At 46.6% G+C, this 19,640-nt stretch overlaps 1 protein-coding gene across 6 annotated transcripts in view; it reads left to right on the top strand.

Annotated features, from left to right (window-relative positions):
* The window catches only part of ATP9B (ATPase phospholipid transporting 9B (putative)), a 230,402-nt gene that overhangs the window by 32,360 nt on the left and 178,402 nt on the right, over positions 1–19,640 (top strand). For 4 of the 6 annotated variants that reach the window (XM_047696257.1, XM_047696256.1, XM_047696253.1 and 1 more), the window contains 3 exons: positions 2,856–3,006; positions 5,678–5,791; positions 13,596–13,704. In XM_047696257.1, the coding sequence (XP_047552213.1) occupies positions 2,856–3,006; positions 5,678–5,791; positions 13,596–13,704 (374 nt within the window). Of the gene's footprint in view, positions 1–2,855; positions 3,007–5,677; positions 5,792–13,595; positions 13,705–19,640 lie in introns of those variants that run through there. The other 2 variants (XM_047696254.1, XM_047696259.1) reach the window with 2 other exon arrangements.

Below are 19,640 nucleotides of genomic sequence, written 5' to 3'. Positions count from 1 at the left end.
GGTGAGTGTTGTCTGCCGCGTTCCTTGGACGCCCAGAGCGGTTGTGCATTTATGGAGCCTTTTGCCATAAAGTTAGTAAAATCCGCATTTCCTACATTTTATATTTATTTTTCACACACTTAATTTTGCCTGCCTTCCGTTTTGTCTTAGCTCTGTCTGACTTTCGTACATTAAACTGTCGCATTAGGCAGTTAAATGTTTCAGAACAAGAACTCGAACTTGCATACGTCGCTGGAGGGTCTTTGCTGTGACAGCAGCGCTGCAGGCTTGTGTCTCCCGTGCTGTACCCACTGTCCTGTACTCCATGCGGCCCAGCCCTGCCCACGGACCCTCCCTGTGACGATGAGAATGCTCTCGATCTGGGATGTCCACTGTGGTAGCCGATGGCCATGGTGGCTGTTGATCTATTGAAATGCGGCTAATGTGACGGAGGGACTGGACTGTTTATCTCACTTCGTGTAAATTCATATTAAAATGGTCACGTGCAGCGGGGGGCGCTTCATCGGGCAGCACAGGCAGGTACGCTTGTGTGCCAGAGTGAGCTTGGAGACGCTTGAGACGGATCGAGGGCGGCCCTGCAGTGACAGCGGCGCCGGAGGGCTTCCTCTGAGGACGCGTTGTGCCCGGGGCTCCAGGGTGCGCACTCCCGTCCCCGTGCTCTCTGACGAGGAAGCCCACGTCCAGACCTGTGGGCGTCCCGGTGGAGCCTCGCCCCTGCTCCTCTGCGCTCTGCTCGTGTCCGCCCGCTGCCCCCGGGACGCACCCCGCCGCGGGGCGCTCTGAGCCCTGGGCGGACGGGCAGGGCGGACTCAGACTCTGCTGTCCGCTCTGCCCACCGGCCGGCGTCGCATCTCCGAGGAGTCACTCACGGTTCTGGCCTCCTTGTTCTCCGTGTGAAACGTGCGAGGCTCGCATCGCCGCGTCGGCCTTGCAGGGGTCGCCCTGGTGGAGCCCAGAGGTTGGGGAGGGGCCGCTCCTGGCGCGGCCCTGCGTCCGGTGGAGCTGCCCCGAGGTGTTCGAGCCTCAGGCGCGCGTGGTGTGCGAGCGCAGCTGCGGCGGTAGTTCGGAGCCGCCGCCGGGAAGAGCGAGGCTCGGAGCCCCCGGCGCTCAGGGTGCGCGGGCTGCTGGGCGGGCGGGGGCGGTGTGGAGCCCCGAGGGCCGGCGCTGGGGCGGACGCCGCCTGGGGAGGCCGCGCGGTGAGGCGACGCGCACGGGAGAAGTCACGGGGATTCGGAGTGTGTCCTTGTCTGTTCGAAGCCTTAACTTTTGTCCCGCTCGGGCGGGAACATGGTCGCGCGTCCCTGATGTTTTACTGAAATATCCCCCCACCCCCAACCGGGGCACCGAAGGCGGGGTGCTGCCCCGGCGGTCCCCCGGCGTTGCTAACGCGCAGGTTGTCGTCGCTGGGGACCTGCAGGTGACCTTCCCCTGCGAGCTGTCGGCGCTCCGGGGGCGGCCGGGCCGGCCGGGGCTGCTCTCGCTCGTGGACTCGCACACCCGAGGGCGGCGGCTGCTGGCCGCGGACTGAAGAGCCCCCCGCGCGGCCGGGAATCCGGCAGACGATCAGCGCAGACCGACCGTTTCGGCCTGGAGGACGCCACCGCCAGCGCCACCCGCAGTCGGGACGCCGAAGACTGATGTCCCCGTGACGGGCGGAGCGGGCCGGCGCCCCCGTGCAGACGCGCAGTGCTTTCAGGACCGAAGCCCGCGGGCCGCGTTCCCAGAACCCCCGGACCCGCGCCGTCGCGCAGACCCCGCGGCTGTCCGGAGAGGAGGGGGACGGCCTCGGCCCCGGCTCCTGGCGCGGCTCCGGCCCGGGCTGCACGCGGACGGAGCGGTCGGCCGGCGCCCGGAGGAGGCCCTTCGGGTGGCCTCTGCAGTTCGGGGACCGGAGTGAAACCAGATCGTTAATGCTGACGCTCAAGTTCAGCATTGTTTAATACGTAGTTCACATGATTTTCATGCCGTTTTGCAGTTTTCCTTAAGTATTTGGAAGAAAGTTTATTCTCCGTATCCAAAAATAGTGGGTTGGATGTGCACAACGTGGAGTGTTTGAGCCCTGGCACCGTTGGCGCGCGGACAGATCGCCTGGGAACACACGCACAATCGCCCAGACAGAGGTGTCTGTGTGCAAGCGCGGCTGAGTCCTTATTCACACGAGCCTGTCCCAGCACACACCAGTACCCTTCTCAGTATGGAATTGAGCCCGTCTTAATTTTATTTTTTTTATTTTTAATATTTTTTATTTTTTTAAGATTTTGTTTATTTGACAGAGAGAGAGAGACAGAGATCACAAGTAGGCAGGGCGGGGGGAGCAGGCTCCCGGCGGAGCAGAGAGCCCGATGCCAGGCTCTATCCCAGGACCCTGAGGCCATGACCGGGGCTGAAGGCAGAGGCTTAACCCACTACTAAAATAGTCATCTTTAAGAGAGGAAAAAAGTGATTACCTCAAAGAGAGGGTTCACATCCTGGCTGACTTGATGTCTGAGGACCTTTACCATTGGATCACTAAATGGTGTATTGAGAATTGCAAGCAGCACGGCTGTCCTTTTCTCCCCATAGAAGAGCACTGACTCTTCAGAATGTTAATGGTTTTGTCAGTAAGAAGCTCTAAACAGGGAAGATCATTTCCCTGAGGTTCTAGAAGTCATTATGCACTCATACAAGTCTCTTTCAGTGTTTTATGTCAGATTTATATCAGTATAACCTATTTCAGACAAACTTTACAGATTAGCTTTAGATGTGCTGTCAGTATTTAGTAAATACAGAAACAACCAGTATTGGCTCTAAATATGTAGAATTAATTTAAAAATTTTAAACAAGGGTACATAATGAGTGTCTTTTGTTTCATGCAGTTGCTGTGACTGGCTGATAAATATTTGTCAAAGAAAGAGAGAACTGAAAGCTCGCACGGTGTGGCTCGGGCATCCTGAAAAGTGTGAAGAAAAGCATCCCAGAAATTCTATAAAAAATCAGAAATACAATGTATTTACCTTTATACCTGGGGTAAGACTATTACATTTTTATGAAAGGGTTTCATATGAGAGATTGCTGGCTTCTTTTGTTTTCACCGATCTTTTTTTTTTTTATTTTTTTTCCCTGTTAATTGTGTCACCTACAAATCAGTGACCTTTTGCTTCTGAACTGTCCATGTTTCAGATAGTTGTTAAATAATTCATGCGCACTTTTAGTGGGTACATTGTGGAGTTCAGTGAAAGAAAATTTATAGTTTGACTTCGGTCCTAGATATATTTATATTACTGTAGAAATAATCAAGTAAGCCTAAATTAAGTTATCAGAAAATAGGTCGTAAGTTTTGTGTGGAGGCGAGTTGGAAAGTTAAGTTGAAAGCCTGCCAAGGAACTTCGTGATCAAAGTAAAATTATTTTTTATACAACCATGACTCAGTAACAAAATATCTGTAAGCATTTATAAATGTATTTTCTACTTCACATTATAAATTTCAGGCCATGTTATATTGTCATATCATTAGTTATCTTTAATTAGGTATTGTGCTAAGTATAAATAATGAAGTTTAAATATTTTGTTACTTTTTTTGTTGCCAGTGATATTTTTGGCTTAAGATACAAAGCTGAGTTTGTATTTAGAATGATTGAATAATTGGGTTGTTTTCTTTTTTACATTATTTCTGTTTTTATAGACCAATTTATTCATCTTTCTAAAGGCAGAAGGAAGCTGGTACTGTTTATATTTCTATATCAAGGTTTTTTACATATTCTAGCTATCTGCTCTGATGCCCTTTTGCAAGAAAATCTCTTGGTAATGTGAAATAAGGGCTGTTTTATTTTTCATGTTTTAATTTAAATAATCATGCTGATTTTATATTGGGCATTGATTGCCCCTCACCACCCTCCCCCAACCATCTAATAGTTGGCGAATGCCTCATATCTAATTTACTCTTTATTAAAACACACATAACTGCTGGCTCCATCGTGAAATGACAGCTCTTTTGACAGGACAATAAAATGTACGCTGTCTTTCAGGCAGATAAATATTCTCATCTTTATTGAACGAAGCTGCTGTTTTCTTTAAATTTTAAATACTCGCAGATCGGCGAAGCATTGTGCATTTTCCTAAAGGTCACAAAGTTCATTCAGTAGACATTAGAGTATTGATTACAGTGGTGTGCAGCCCCACAGTGCAGCCCCACTCTGACCAGAGGGAACCCCCACAGCCGCCAGGACAGTCCGCGTCCTGAGGGTACCTGTTGGTGTGGCTGTGTGACTCTTACCGTGCAAATTCATCCTTAGATTGCCTCTTAAATTGGGCTTTTCATCTAAAACGTAGTATTTTAGAAACATCTGATAATTGCACAGTAGGAATTCTATGCCATTTTTAGCACAAATGGCAATTTTTGAATTGCTAATAGATATAATTTATGCTAACTGAGATTTTAAAGAAATCACTGAGGAAAAAGAGCTTTCTCTCCTGCTGAGATTAATTTATGAAATGACACAAAACATTTTTAGACAGCAATTGAATATGATTATGAATATAAACGTGTCATCAATGCAGCTGATTTTTGAGTTGCAAAAATAACTGTATGATGATGTGGAAAACTTCATTATGTTAAAAACTGTGGTTCTAGACTCTAAGTCACCCGTGAGCACTTAACCCATTGCTCTGTTCTTGTTAAAATTTCTGCACCTTCCAAGTTGCATATGAAATGGCATCCAGGGAGATTTTGATTTGGAAGTTGCAGGGTTGTAAGTTTAATTGCAGTTACAGTGCACCATTTGAATTATTCCCGTCTATAAACATGCGTTTTGTTCCATTTTGGTTTTCAATTTAAATTTAATAATTTGAGAATTTGTTAGGAGAAGTCTATTAATATACCAGATCTTGGGTTTGCTTCCTTAAAGATAACTCTGTTTGAATTAAAAAACAAAAACAAAGTTTCAGGATTTGCTTTCCTAAATTTTATTGAATGATACTTATTTTGTATTTGAAAATAATATTGCAGATCATCTGCCAAGAGATTATAAAGGGTATAGGTCGCGTTTTCCTGAATTGGTCTGCAGTTCACGCGCTTTTACATGTTGTCATTTCTTATGCTTCGAGAAAAGTTAAATAGAGGAGATTAAGGCAGTTTTTATGAAGTCATAATGTGTACGTTTTGCTTGCTCACTCAGTTATTTTAAAGCTACCCAGATGTTCATGTTCAGAGACATGGCTATCACATTTTTTACCTTTTCATAAATACAGTGTTAATATGATTTTCCCATTATAAAATTTTCTGAGTTATCAAGATATACATTTTTGTGTATATAAATACAGATATTTATTGACTTAGTAACATTGGGAAGGTTTTGCTATCTCATTTGCTTTGATCTACAAAGATTTACAGAGGAGTGTGCAAAACTCAAAATTGTATATAAGAAGATAAAAACTTGTAGAGGATGCTGTTAACATAATTGGAAATTCTAGTTGTCTTTTTTTTTCAATTTATTTTAAATTTAACTTTGAGTAGGCCTAATAAACATGGGATTCAGTTATTGGAAAGCTGGTGTCAGAGTTAAACTAAATTTACTGTCACTCAGGGCTGGTTGTCACTGTTTGATGCAAATGTAGTTAGATACTGTGCTGATTTAATTAATTGAAGTATTACAGGTTTTCCTTCAAGAGATTGTGTTAATTTTTTTCTTTTCCTTTTTAGGTTTTATATGAACAATTCAAGTTTTTCTTGAATCTCTATTTTCTGGTAGTATCCTGCTCCCAGTTCGTACCAGCACTGAAAATAGGCTACCTCTACACCTACTGGGCTCCTCTGGTAAAAGATTTTTGAAATTCAGCTAAATTATTAACTATTTAATACCTGGTTTTAAGAGTGCAGGTGGTTGCCAGATAAACCGACCCGATCTCAAGACGCGCGGTCTTGCTGCTGTTTCTTGTGGCGCTTCTGCGGCGAGATCGTGCAGAGCTCTGCCGCGAGGGGGTTTGCAGCCTCGCCAGAGTGTCACGGCCGCGCGCTGCCCGGGGGTCTTGGCCCCGAGGCCACTAGGCACCTTTGCTGCTGGGTGTGAGGGCTGGTTTCCGTGGGGCATCCTAGACGTGCCCTGCGACCCCAGGTCCGTCTCTCCAGCCAGCTCTCTCCCATGCAGACGGTGCTGTCGGTGTCTGCTCAGTGGCTCTTGGCGTCCTGACGGCCAGGCTGTTTTTACCGTGTGGCTGAGTGGCTCACCGATGAAGTCCAGACGGTTCCAGGCTGGCAGCTCAGGGTGTAAAAGTCTGTGAAACGCAGCTGACCCTTAGCATCGAGGATTGCCCCTTGAGACATAATGCTGTTTTACTGGTTTGATGCCGTTTGCCAATCGTTTTCAGCTTATCCAGACAACATGTGGGCCTTCTTTCTTCCTCTCACCTGGAAGAATGCACTGCTTCCTTTTGGGCAGATTACCAGCATAATCCGGTCAAGAAAACCTAGTGAGTCAAAGGGCAGAGCAGTGCCCACATCCCCACCTAAGCGCTCCCTTCAGAACCGGAGATGTGGTCACCGCGCTCCCGAGCTCATCCGTGTGCTTGGTGCAGCCCTGCCGACACCCAGGGATGGTCTTAGATGCGCCAGGGAGGGCCACCAGGGTACAGGAACCTCGCGGAGAGGCTCAGTTGAAGCAGCGTCTCCTGTTGCGTCCACATGGATTCCGAATAGCATGGGTTTGAGCGGAGAAAGTGACTGCATTTGTCGCACAAATACATAGTCACTGAGTGAACGGATACCTCTCCACTCATTAGATTAGCAAGGTTGGAAGACATCGGGCTTATTGAAACAGGTGGTCAAGGAAGGCCGCTCTGAGGGGCGGCACCCGAATGCCATCCAGACGACAGAGTGGCCGGGCCATGCACGCAACAGGGGAGAGATGTGCAGGCAGGGGGAGCCCGGGGACTGGGGTGTGGCTGGAGCGTGGGGACACAGGGGCTGTGATAGAGGGGAGGTCAGCGGGCACTCCCGTTTCCTCCTGAGTGGGGGAGAGCTGTCTGCCTCTGTAGGTGTTGCGCAGCTCAGGAAGCTCAGACCTGTTGTCACAGTAGGCTCAGGCCAGGCAGCTGTGGAGAGAGGACAGAGGGGACTGGTTTCTTTCTTCCTCACTCCTTTCTTCCCCCACGGGCAACCCCTATTCTGCATTTGAGACTCAGTTGTTACATCTCGTAGTAATTGTGCTGTTCATGTTCGTGTCACTGGAATAAAACCCAGTGTTGTTTGCACGCTGTAAAAATTTATGTAAAGATTATCTTACTGTATATGTCCTTTTGCCTCATGCTTTTTTGGCTTAACATTGATTTATATAACGGATCCGTGATTTATATAATGGATCCGTGATGACACATACGATCCAGTTCGTTCACTTTTCACTTCTCTGAAGTGTTCCACTGACCGAGTATGTCCGTCTTCCAGAAAAGGAGACTTTGACGTTTCTGCTCATTTTTCACAGTTACAGACTTTGCTGTCGTGGTCCGTGTGATGGTACGCTGTTCCCCGTGCTCGTGAGCTGGAGACCCCACAGGCTTTGTGCATCCTGGAAGTCTCATTGACAGGCCGCTCCTCACCTCTCCCAGGTTCCAGTAAAAGCAGCGCAGCGTTACAGATAGCGCGTAGGGAAAACACTTGCTCATCCCGAAAACACAGCTGTACTTGGAGTGTCGGTGTGTTTATATCTGGCCCTGCTTCCTACCCCCGCTTCACCTGGTTGCCCTGGACCCCTTCGGCATCGCTCCCATCTCGGGTTGAAATTCACTTTAGCAGTGATTGTCTCGGAACACAAGATCTCCTTAAGCATCTAAAGTAAAATGTATTCATTTCTGCTTTTCTTCTGCATCTTTTCCTATTAACTGCGATTTAAGTAGCTTTTGACCAAAGAAAGTATTAGTTGTAGGTGGATTCCTGATGAGGAGTTTTGGTTCAGCCGTTCACAGAGTCGCCTGTGTCGGCCACGGCGGGAGTGAGAGTGCGCGTGCCAGCATCGGCACCTGTCCTCTGCTTCCGAGTGATGTTTCCGTCCTCTGACTTGATTGTCAGCTGGAGGCGTTGGAAGTGCTTCGTCCTTCTCTTGTTGGCGTGTGAGGATCAACTGTCGTACTTCCGAAAGTGCCTCGGTCAGCCCCTAGCGCCATGCTCGCGGAAGGGACGCCCTTACCCTCCTGCACTTGGGTGTCAGGGGCCCCAAAGAAAGGTGAAAAGCCCATTTTTCCCATTTGAGTAACGCTTCATTTTGCTTTGTGACACGACTGGCGGGGCTTTCGTGTCCCTGCTCTCGTGTCCCTGCTCTTGTGTCCCTGCTCTCGCGCCGCTGGGCCTCAGAAGTGGCCTGCTTAATGAAACCTTTCTGTTCTTTGGTTTGTCGGCAGCCACAGTCCGTGCCTTTGGTCAGTCAGTAACGAAGATTTCCTAGTGCCTGTGCTTGCGCTGCTCATGTACGTCTTAACCTCTGCTGTAGCAAAAATCTTAAAAAGCTGATGTGTACATTAGATTCACCTTTGAATCCCAAGAGGCAGGCTGAGGTGTATTGGTTCCTTGATCCAAACTCACCCCAGAAAATTTTTTCTTACACTGAAAAGTCAGATATGTGTGTGTATATATGTGTGTGTGTGTATGTATGTGTGTATATGTGCTTACGTGTGTGCATATGTGTGTGTGTGTTTTAAATAAAGGAGGTGTGCTTCAACAGGGTTCTCCTAGCTCCCGATTCCTGCTCTCTCTCGACCACTGTGTTTGGCCGCATCCTGTCAAAGGCCTGCACTAGCGCGTGGTCCTTAGGCACACACTCTGTGTTTTGATGTCTTTTCTCTGCCTGCCTTCTCAGGAGGCTCAGAGAAGGGAAGTAGTTAGCATTTCCAGATTCCTTTTTGCCAGAAGCCTGGCAGTGAAGCCCAGCGCACCATGCTGTGGGCGGCTCCGAACTCTTAGGTTTGGCGTCCGCTGACTTTAAACAAGGCACTTCATGTTTGCTCTGCTCTCCAACTCAAAGGTATTTCTGAGAACAGCGATGGTTTAATCATCTTTCTTTATCAAGTTCTCCGGGCGATGTTATTTGCCAGCTCCAGTCTGATCTAATTTCTGTTATATTTTGCCACAGAACAGAAGAGCAAACTGAAAACAAGTGGCTTTATTGCATCCCCGTGTCAGAGGGAAGATTACCTTTTGCATCATTCAGCTTTCACAGCAGCTCTTTGAGGGAAAGCTGGTGTAATCAGAGTGAGAGAGTGGATTGTAATGTTCCCATCAGATTAACCAGGTGGAATGCAGCTCCCCGCGCACGCGGTTCTCAGGTGGAGGAGGCGGTGGTTAGTACTGATTTTCCACCCAGGCCTGTTCCGCCGTTTCGCTCATGGAAGGCCGGACAGGCTGCGCTGGTGGCCAGTCTGCGAGCACTCTGATTTTCGGTCCTTCCTTCTGTCCACTCTTTCTTCGGAGTGTCTCTGCTCGTCGGAGGTGTGGACGGAGTAGGGAAAGGAGAAGCCACATCGGTTCCCTGGACTCCTGCCTCCTACTGTCCAGAGACAAACACGCGTCCCATGAGCGCACGTTTACTGTGACCTTTGCAAAAGGATGTACATGTGCTGCTGGTGCCTCAGTTTCCCTGTCTGTGAACTAGAGGTGCGGGTGCACACCTCATAAGGTTTTTGTGGCATTTAAAGGGTAACTCATCTAAAAGACATAGCAGAGTTGCTGCCGTGTAATAATCCCTCAAGGTTACTAACTGATTCTGTAAAATATCGATGGAATTTTTTTCTGTTTTTATAAAAATACGTCTTGTGTTGGCACTTACTCCGCATGACTCCTGGGCCATATGGAGAAGTAGGAAAAAAGAATTCCACTTTGTGGTATAAGATTTCGTCCCGGTCCGTGGACTGGCCGTGTGACACATTCCCGTCATGCACTGTGACTGACAGGCCGGTGCACAGATACGGTTGTTTCGCTGTGAAATACCGTCACCGTCTTGTGTTTGCTTTTGGCTTTTCGAGGTGGCGCCACTGTAGCTTCCACTGTGGACCGGGTCGGTGCTGAGGCCGTGGGAAGGTCCAGCTGCTCCTGCGGGACCGCTTCCTTGTCCACATGCGTAGGCCTCCGGTCTGCTCTGACCCAGCTACGACCCCGTCGGTCTGCACTCTGCAGGTGGAGGCCACGGCGGGACACGGCACTGGTTAAGGAGGAAACGATGGGCTGGTGTCGGCTGTGCCTTTCTCGGCATCTGCCTTGTGCTGGAGCCTGGCTTGGGGCTTTTCTGGGGATAGGTGTGCCGGAGACGCACGTGGTGGTGTGGGAGCGACACCGCTTGGTCACTGCCGGTCCTGCACATCGGCTGTGTGTTCCGGTGAACCTCCCATCCGGGCCGTGGCCTAGAGCCCCTTGTGCAGTCCTTGCCTGTGACTAGGGCTCTGTTTCCTGGAAGAGTGCTTGACTCCTGTTTCAGGAGCGGGGACCTGCCCCTCTTGGTGATCTTCTCTAATGCTACTGCTTTAGAAACAAGAGCTTATTTTCACTTGCTGAGTTCTTGGAAGCACTAGGAACGACTACGTTCTGTGGTTTATAATTGCTTAATGAACGGAGAATTAACTTGTGCTGTGGTCAAGCCATAGGTTTCCAGGGTGAAAGTTAGGTTGATCTGGAGCTTGTAGGCGACATGTACCGGTCTGGGGTGAAAGTACACATTTCAGGCAGGGCTTGAGCGAATTGGTAGCACACAGAACATTCCAGTTGTTGACGCTGCGTCTGCTGGATGCAGAGCCACTCCGTTAACAGTGCTGTTCCAGTCTGTAAGGAACGTCAGCTTGACAGCCGTTCTCCTCTCTCTCAGGGCGAGGCAGTCACAAATAGAATTGGAAGAAATCACGTATACACCGTGAACACGGTTTGTAACAGTAGATACTCTCCTGCGTGAGAATGGCTGCTTAGAACTGTATTTCTTGGTTTGGTGGATGCATACTTTTCATGTTAATGGAACCGGGTTGTGACTTAGAGTTTATGTTTTTAAAGTGGTGTTGTCTTCCCACCTGACACTAACCACATCTTTGAATTAAGGAAATACAGTATTTCAGCAAAGAGTATGTCATGAATTTCCTATTTGTAGGCATTCAGACTATTTCCAGATTTTTATATTTGATGCTGCTGGGATCCTTGCATTTTTGGTTTTGTTTGTTTTGTTTTGTTTTTTTAGGATAAGTTTCCAGAAGTGAAACTGTTCCATTAAAGTGTGTGTAAGTTTTAAGGCTTTTGATAACACTAAATTTGTTTAAAAAGTATTTTGGTATCTCCTACTTTGGATTTTCCTATTTTTTTCCTTGTCTTACCTGAACTAAACGACATCTAGATACAAAGGAAAGAAGGAAATCCGGCTGTGTTCACAGCAGCATGGTCTCGTATGTTGGGAAATCTGGGGTGTCCATGTACACAGAAATGCTGGAATAAATGAGATGGTAAGGTGGTAGGGTACACGATAGATACACAAAAACCTTGTGTATTTCTATATACCAGCAGTGATCATCTGAAAATGAAATTAGGATAGCAGTTCCATTTATAATAGCATCAGAAAGAAAAAGAAATAGGAATAGATTTAGCTAAAATTCAGGATTGGAATTGCATATTGGAAACGTAATAAAACATTAAAAAAAACACGAAGATCTAAATAAATAAAAGTCATCCCATGTTCACGGGTTGAAAGACACGACTGTTACAACGGCAGCACTCTCCAAATTGATCTGCAGATTCAGTACAATCTCTGTCATTATCCATCTTGGCTTTTTGGCAGAAATTGACACGCTGATTCTAAAATTCATACGGAAATGCAAGAGACCCAGAGTAGCCAGGCAACCCAGAAGAGAAGATCCGCATCAGAGGACTCCTGCCTCCCCATTTCAAAGCCACAGAGATCAAGAAGGTGTGGGACTGGCAGTTGGATGAAAGGACCAGGGAATACAGCACAGAATCCAGAAATAACCTTCCCAAACTGACACATTGGTTTTCGGTGAGGTGCTACAAGACCGTCCAGCGGACTGGTCAGTGCACTCAGCAAATGGTGCTAGGGCAGCCGGGCAGACAGATGTGAAAGACTGAAGTTGGAACGAAGTTGTACCCTCGCTCAGGTCATACCCAGAAAACCAGTCACAGTGGACCACAGACCTCAGTGGAAGAGCTAAAACTGTAAGACTCCTGGAAGAAAACACAGAGGCAGATTTTTGTGATCTTGGACAGCAAAAGCCCAAGTGACTAAAGAAAAACGTAAATAAATTAATTATGTTAAATTAAATCAAATTAAATTAAAAACTTTCGGGCATCAGAGGATACCAAGAGGAAAGTAAAATGATAAGCTAGAGTGGGGGAAAATATTTGTAATCTCACATTTGCTAATCCCATGTCTAATGAGATATTACTTGTTTCCAGAATAACACACAGAGCTCTTACAGCTTTACAGTGGAAGGCAAACGACACAGTTAACCAGTGGGTGTGGCATCTGAATGCACAGTTACACATAAAGATGTGTGTGGTCAGTAAGCTCATGTTAAGGGGTGTAACCGTGTTGAAAGGCGGTTTGGCAGTTCCCCAAAGTGCTGTGCCGACCACATCACCCAGAAGAGGCAGATCCGTAGAGACAGAAAGCTGGACGAGTGGTTGCCAGGCGTTGGGGCCTGGAGGGGATGGGGGTGACCAGTGTCAGGTGTGGGGTTCCTCTGTCGTTGGAGTGATGGGAATTTCTACAGTGAGAAGGTGGTGAGGACACAGCTCTGAGCATAGCAGGGGGGACGGCCTTTCAGTAAACGCGAGGGCTCACCTGGTGTGGCCTGTTGGTGACACACAGCCCTGGAGTGACAGACTCTTGTCCTTGCAGGGTGGTTGTCCAGTGTTGCGTCATTCACAGAGCGGCCTGGGGAGTGTGCGTCAGTAATGCACAGCCTTCTCAAGAGCCCGTGGCCAGAGAAGAGTCATGCCACGTGTCGGAAAACACACATGTAACCTCTAAAAAAGACGGGTCGAGGCGTAACAGAGTTCACAACAGGTCACAAGCACATCACAGTTGTAGTTATGTAGCTTCAAGTTGGTCTGTTAAGGTTTTAGCTTACAAAATGGGGCACGACAAGCCCGGTGGTGGTGCCCGTGCTCCTGCAACGGGGGGCGAAACTGTGGCCCTGGCATTGCGCCACAGTCCTTCATGCTTTCTCCCCCGAAAGGGGTTCACGGGCAGTAGTTACGAGACTTTATGTCAGCCTTTGGTAATTACACGTTTGAAGGCTCGAGCGTTCCAAATGTTAATTCCTGTTTGTTTGTTTGTCTTTAAGATTGTTAATTTCTTTTTCTTTGGGTTACTAAGTATTTTCTGATGTTTAGATTAAAGGACATGTTATGATACGATTTTAAAAAATTTGGGGGGAATAGGGAGAATTGTTCATCTTTTACTATGATGTATTATATTTCTCTTACACTTTTTCATTATTACTTTTTATCTTTTTTCTTTGTTTTCGTGTATGTTTTAGAAGTAACATGAATTGGGGGGTAAAGTCGACCTGCTCGGTGAAAGAGTATTCCCCTGACTTTTTGGTTAAAGCCAGTTTTCTCAAATGCCATATTTTATTTTGTTTTGTAGGGATTTGTTTTGGCTGTTACTATCATGAGGGAAGCAATTGATGAGTTTCGGCGCTTTCAGCGAGACAAAGAAGTGAATTCACAGCTGTACAGCAAACTTACAATAAGAGGTTAGCAAGAGTCTTTTGATCTATTTTATTATTTGCTAACTAATCATTTTAGAGTTCACATAAATGAAAAGTCTTAATTCTCTGACTGAAAATAGCACCATGTGGTTACGTATGGTATCTAATTAATTTTTTAAAATAATATAATGCCTGAGACTTCAAGGTACTTAGACACATGTGAAACCCAGCTGGTGTATGCACATTTTCTGTGAAGCCCAGTATCACCTTGCCTGAAATCTGTTTGCAGATTATATTTTAAACACAGTCATAAAGGTCACCAGACATCTGGCACCGCCACCTAGAGTGAAGGGACTCGGAGCGCCTGCAGAAAATGCTGTGGTCCAGAGCAGTGACTGCTTTATGCCCATTTCTCCTTACCTTCATTCAGGGCTTTAACCCTTGCCTGATTCTGTGTTTTGTTTTTGTTTTAAAGATTTTCCTTGTTTATCTGACAGGCAGAGATCACAAGGAGGCAGAGAGGCAGGCAGAGAGAGAGAGGGAGGTGGAAGCAGGCTCCCGGCTGAGCAGAGAGCCTGATGCGGGGCTGGATCCCAGGACCCTGAGATCATGACCTGAGCCGAAGGCAGAGGCTTTAACCCACTGAGCCACCCTGGCGCCACTGATTCTGTGTTTTTAAAGAGCTTGTTTCTCTGGTCTCTCAGTCCCAGTGGAAAAGAGCGATGTATTAGGAAGAGAGTGGGAGAAGCCATTGTAGGTAGACATTACGATCAGAAAATGACACAATGGCAGTCATCGCGTCAGTGAAGGACAATGAAGGAGGGCACCGAGAGCTTGACCATGTTCATAATAACTTTGAAGCCAGGTTAAAAAAATGAGGTTTAGAGTGGAGTTTGTATTTTCTGTTTGCATGTGGACATTTTTACACTGAATTTATTTATTTGAAATAGTTCTCCAAAAAATTTTTCTATAGCTTACTGGGATATATTTCATATAACAAAGTTTATCCATTTGAAGTCTACAGTTCAGTGGTTTTTGTTAGGTTCACAGGGTTATAAAACTATTACCACCATCTAATTTTGGAACATCTTTAACATTCTGGAAAGCAACTCTGAATATATTAGCCGTCCTTCTATTCCTGCCCCTTCTGACCCTGCTCTAGCCCCTGGCAACCCCCCGCCCCAACCCATCCACTTTCTGTCTCCGTGGATTGGCCTCTTAGGAACAGGACACAGACGTGGAATCAGGCAGAATGTGGGCTTTTGTCACGGGCTTCTCTCACTTGGCTTCCTGTGTTCAAGGTTCCTTGCTGTGCGGCATCTCTTAGGCTTTGTTTCTGTTTGTCGCCAAACAGTGTTCCACTCCGGTGTTCCGTGTTGCGTCTGCCCCTTCATCTGCATGTGGACCTTTGATTGTTTCCACTCGAGGCTCTTGTCAGTAATGCTGCGGTGACTGTCTGTATGCGAGTGTTTTCTGTGCGCATCATGTTGTTTCTTTGGTAACTATACCCAGAGGTGAAATGGCCGGCTCGTATGGTAACCGTGTGTTTGAGAAGCCGCCGAGCTGTTGTCCTAACTAGCTACACCGCTCCGCGCTCACCGGCAGCGTGCGACGCTTCCAGCTTCCAGTGTCCTCAGCGGCACCGTTACGGGCCGTCTGCTCTTCCGTGGCCTCCTGGTGGGTGCGAAGTAGCTCACTGTGGTTTGGTTTGCGCGTCCCTGAGCTAGTGATGTGGAGCTTCGTTTCGTGTGCTGGTTGGGTGTTTGTGTGTCTTTTCTGGAGAGATGTTTATTCCAATTCTCTGCTTACTGTTCTAACTGGGTTATTTTTTAATTACTGAGTTATAAGTTTCTTTATGTAATCTGGACTTCAGTCTCTTGTCACTATATGGTTTGGAATATTTTGTCTCGTTCTGTGTGTGGGTTTTCTTCCTCTCGGTGTCCTCTAAGGTACAGAAGTTTTCATGCTGTTGGTATCTGACTCGTCTGTGTTTCCTTTTGTTGCTTGTGCTTTTGGCATTGTAGGTAAGAAACGGTTTGCCAACCCAAGGTCACAAGGATTTACTTCTGTATTTTCTTCCAGGGATTTCATAGTTTTAGCTTTGACGCTCAGATGCGTGGCCCACTTTCACCACATGTTTCATGTGTGGTGCGCCGTGGTCTGCCTTCCCTTGCCCGTGAGTGTCTAGTTGTCCGAGCACCATTTACTAAGAAGGCTGTTCTTTTGTGGGTTAATTGAATGAGTAATTATGAAGAAGCTTTGCTGAAAGTAGTGGCATGGTCGAGGGTCAGTATGTTGTGGAAAAGAGGTAAGGTTGAGTTTGGAAAAAACAGTCCACAGAATGGCCGGGTAAATTAGGTGTAACCTTGGTCTGTCTTTTTTAGAATATAGTATAGTTGCTGGCTTATTTTTTACATTGTTTTTAATTGTGATATTTGGGCTGTGTAGAGATGTGTTTTTGTGGGGTAATTGTATTGTTCAGAGCTAAGTGGCCTGGTGATGTCTGCAAAACTGGCAGAGGAGGGGTTCTTTTCTCCCACAGACACGTGGAAAAGTCAGGCCCAGCCCACATTGTTGACTGGGGACTCTGGACCCTGGCTCTGAAGGGACCACAGTAGAGCTTACTTGCGGAGAATTGTGCCATCTATCCAGCCTGTCAGGGACATATGAAGGACTGACTCAGGATGCTTGTCTTCCTTTCGTCTAACTTGAATGTCACTCAGGGCAGAGGAACCAAAAACCAGTAGGCATTTCTCAAGCCTCTGTCAGGCTAAGGAAAGGCAGCAGGCGCTTGGGCCAGCGATGAGAGTCAGCACACAGGATAGAGTGTCGGATGCCAAGAGGAAGAAGGTGGAGAGGGGATTTCTTTGGACAATTAGGGCCTGTAAAATTGCCTGTGTTTACTGGGGAGTTTTGAAAGCCACATCCAAGGCCAGTGCTGGATCACACTCAGAAAAGACCCCAGTAAAGTGTTTTGCCTCTGGCCAGTCTCTAGGCTCAGTGCAAGCAGAGGTGAAATCTCAGGCTGAATTGTAGGCTGCCTGGCTCTGGGTCGGAGTCCCCAGCACAGAGGCAGTCTGCAGCAGTGGAGGGAGGCCCGTCTCACTTTCTCCTCTCTCTTCTATCCTCCATTTCTCACTCCCTTGCTCTTTCCTTCTTCCTTCCCATAATCCCTCCCTTTCTTAGTCTCCTCTCCTCCTCATGCAAGAAAATCCTTTCCAAAATACTGCCTGAAAGACTTCTCAGACCACACATGACAAAGAATACACACTTTACAAAATGAGTCTAGAAAAATCACTGTGCTTGCATGGCTACAGAGTATACAGAACAACAAAACAAACCCAGAAGAGGGGGAAATGACTGATTTCATGAGTTACCAGATTACAATAGTGGAAGTGTACAGGTTTCCATAAGAAATTACAGAACATGCAGAGAAACCATGTGGCCCAGTCACAGAGGAAATGAACAGAAACTGTCCCTGTGGAAGCCCAGATCCTGGGCTTATCAAAGTCTAGATTAGCTGCCTTAAATATATCCAAGGACCTAAAGGAAACAACTGAAAATGCTGAAGGGATCAGGAAACATGATGTATTAACATACAGAATATCAATAAAGGTATAGAAATTATAAAAAGGAAGCAAAAAGCAAAAATTCTGGTGCTGAAAAATATAATAAATGAAAAACTCACTGGAGCGTTTTAGTAGCAAAGTTGAGCGGGCAGAAGGAATCAGTGATCTTGAGCCTAGGTAATTTCATAATAACTAGATAATCTCAAGTGGCATTATCCAATCTTAGAAGCAGGTGGAAGAATGAAGGAAAATACGCTGGCCCTAAGGGACTTGTGGGTAGTGCAGGTATACTAATGTGCACACAGTGGGCATCTTGAAAGACGAGGAAGGGAGAGGGTGGAGAGAATGTTGTAGGGAATAGTGACTCCCTAGAAAGATAAATGCAAGGAAACCTGCACCGAGACACGTGACAATCAAACTGTCGAAGCCCAAGGACTGGGAGAGTATTCCAGAAGCAGCGAGAGAGAAGCAGCTTGTCATGCACAAGGGAGGGCTCTGTAGTCAGAAACCCTGGACATCAGAAGGATGTGGGGTGGGATTATTAAGGTGGGAAAAGACAAAAACAGCACACCAAGAATTGGATGTCCCTAAACCTATCATTCACAAACGAAGGAGGAATTGAGACATTCCCAAATGCCTTTAGGATTGAAAATAGGGACTCAGGCAGATGTGCACCCACCCACATTCACACAGCACTATTTATAATCGCCGCATGTCCACCAGGGGGTGAATGGCAAACAAATTATGGTGTTTTTGAACACTGGAATGTTAGCCAGCCGTAAAAATTAATGAATACTGCTAAACATAGGCGAACCTTGGAAGTACTGCACACTGTGAAAGAAATCAGACACAAAGGCTCATGGACGGTGTGATGTCATTTACACAAAGTTTCAGAACAGGTGGATGAATGGAGCTGGAAAGCTGGCTATGCTTGCCACGGCCTGGGCACGTGGCGGCAGTGGTGGGGGCAGCTGCTTAGTGGGTCTGACATGTCCTTCTATGGTGATGAAAATGTTTTAGAGCTTGATAGTGTGGGTTGCACAACATCGTGAGTGAATTCAGGGCTGCTGTATTATTCACTTTAAATAAAATTAGAGTGGCTAGTTTTATGTTTGTCACTGTCACTTAAAAATAGTAAAAAATGTTGAAGAAGGCATACGAATATGTCTTTTACACTTCTGTGACACTCCAACTCAGAATACTTTAAAAATAATTATCAGTGGGTTTATTTCCGATATGAATGCAGATTGGCCTGTCTAGACAAGATTGGCCATCACTGGTAGATCTTCGAAAGGACATTTTATGTGTAGATGGTGGTGATGATCCTGCTTTCCTCTGACTTCCTTGTGAGGGTCAGGTAACTTGCTCATTTGCATAACCACCATTCAAGGTAGGTTGGTGTTACCGCCATGTTACAGATGCGGGACCTGAAGCTCACGCCATGACTTTCCCTGAGCCACTGTGGTTCTGGTAGAGTTTATATTTGAACCCAGGCTGCTCCCACGCCAAACCAGTGTTCTTTCAGCTGTGGTGCTTTGTTTTGTGGCTGGTTATTCTGATGCAAATGACGGATAAGTAAAATCTGGGATATAAAAAAATGCATGTAAATGCTTATTGACTTTACTTTGAAATTTGTTTTCTTGGGTGGCCCAGATGTTAAGCGTCTGTCTTCGGCTCAGGTCAGGATCCCAGGGTCCTGGGGTTGAGCCCCACGTCAGGCTCCCTGCTCAGAGGGAAGCCTGCTTCTCCCTCTCCCACACCCCTTGCTTGTGTTTCCTCTCTCCTAGTCTCACTCTGTGTCATATAAAATAAAATCTTTAAATATATATATATATATATATATATTTTCTGTTCATCTCCTTAATTTCTAATATTCCATAGTGATCTGTTCTTTGAACGGCATAGATGGCTAATTCCTTGTGTGACTTGACTGTGGTTTGTTATATCATATTTACAGTATTTGAACTTCTTCGGTTCGGAGTTCTTAAACACATTCTTGTAGAAATACTCTGGGATAATGTTCTCTGCTGTATGTTTTCTGTGGAAAAGGAAAGCCACGTCCATTGTGAAGCACACCCCTATCTTGAGCATGCTTTGTGAGAAGCAGAATATTGTAACCGGTACACAGTCTCGGTCAACACTGAGATTTTTATTTTTATTCAGTAATTTTTAAAAATTTGTTTATTGTTTTAGTCATCTCTACACCCAGTGTGGGGCTCAGACTCACAACCCTGAGACCAGGGGTCTCATTCCCTTCCTGCCGCGCCAGCTGGGTGTCCCGGCCCCAGATGACGTTTGGTTAGCTACGTGTGCTGGCGCTGCGAAGCCGCTTCTCTCGTGGGTGGGGATCTTCTGCGTTTGCTGCTGCCACTGTCTTTGTCCTCCCTATTTGTGGCTGCTTCATTATTCATT

This window comes from Lutra lutra, chromosome 12, assembly GCF_902655055.1.
Source record: "Lutra lutra chromosome 12, mLutLut1.2, whole genome shotgun sequence".
Classification (NCBI taxonomy): Eukaryota; Metazoa; Chordata; class Mammalia; order Carnivora; family Mustelidae; genus Lutra; species Lutra lutra.
The sequence above is the reverse complement of the archived record's forward strand: the minus strand, read 5'-3'. Positions and strand labels throughout refer to the sequence as shown.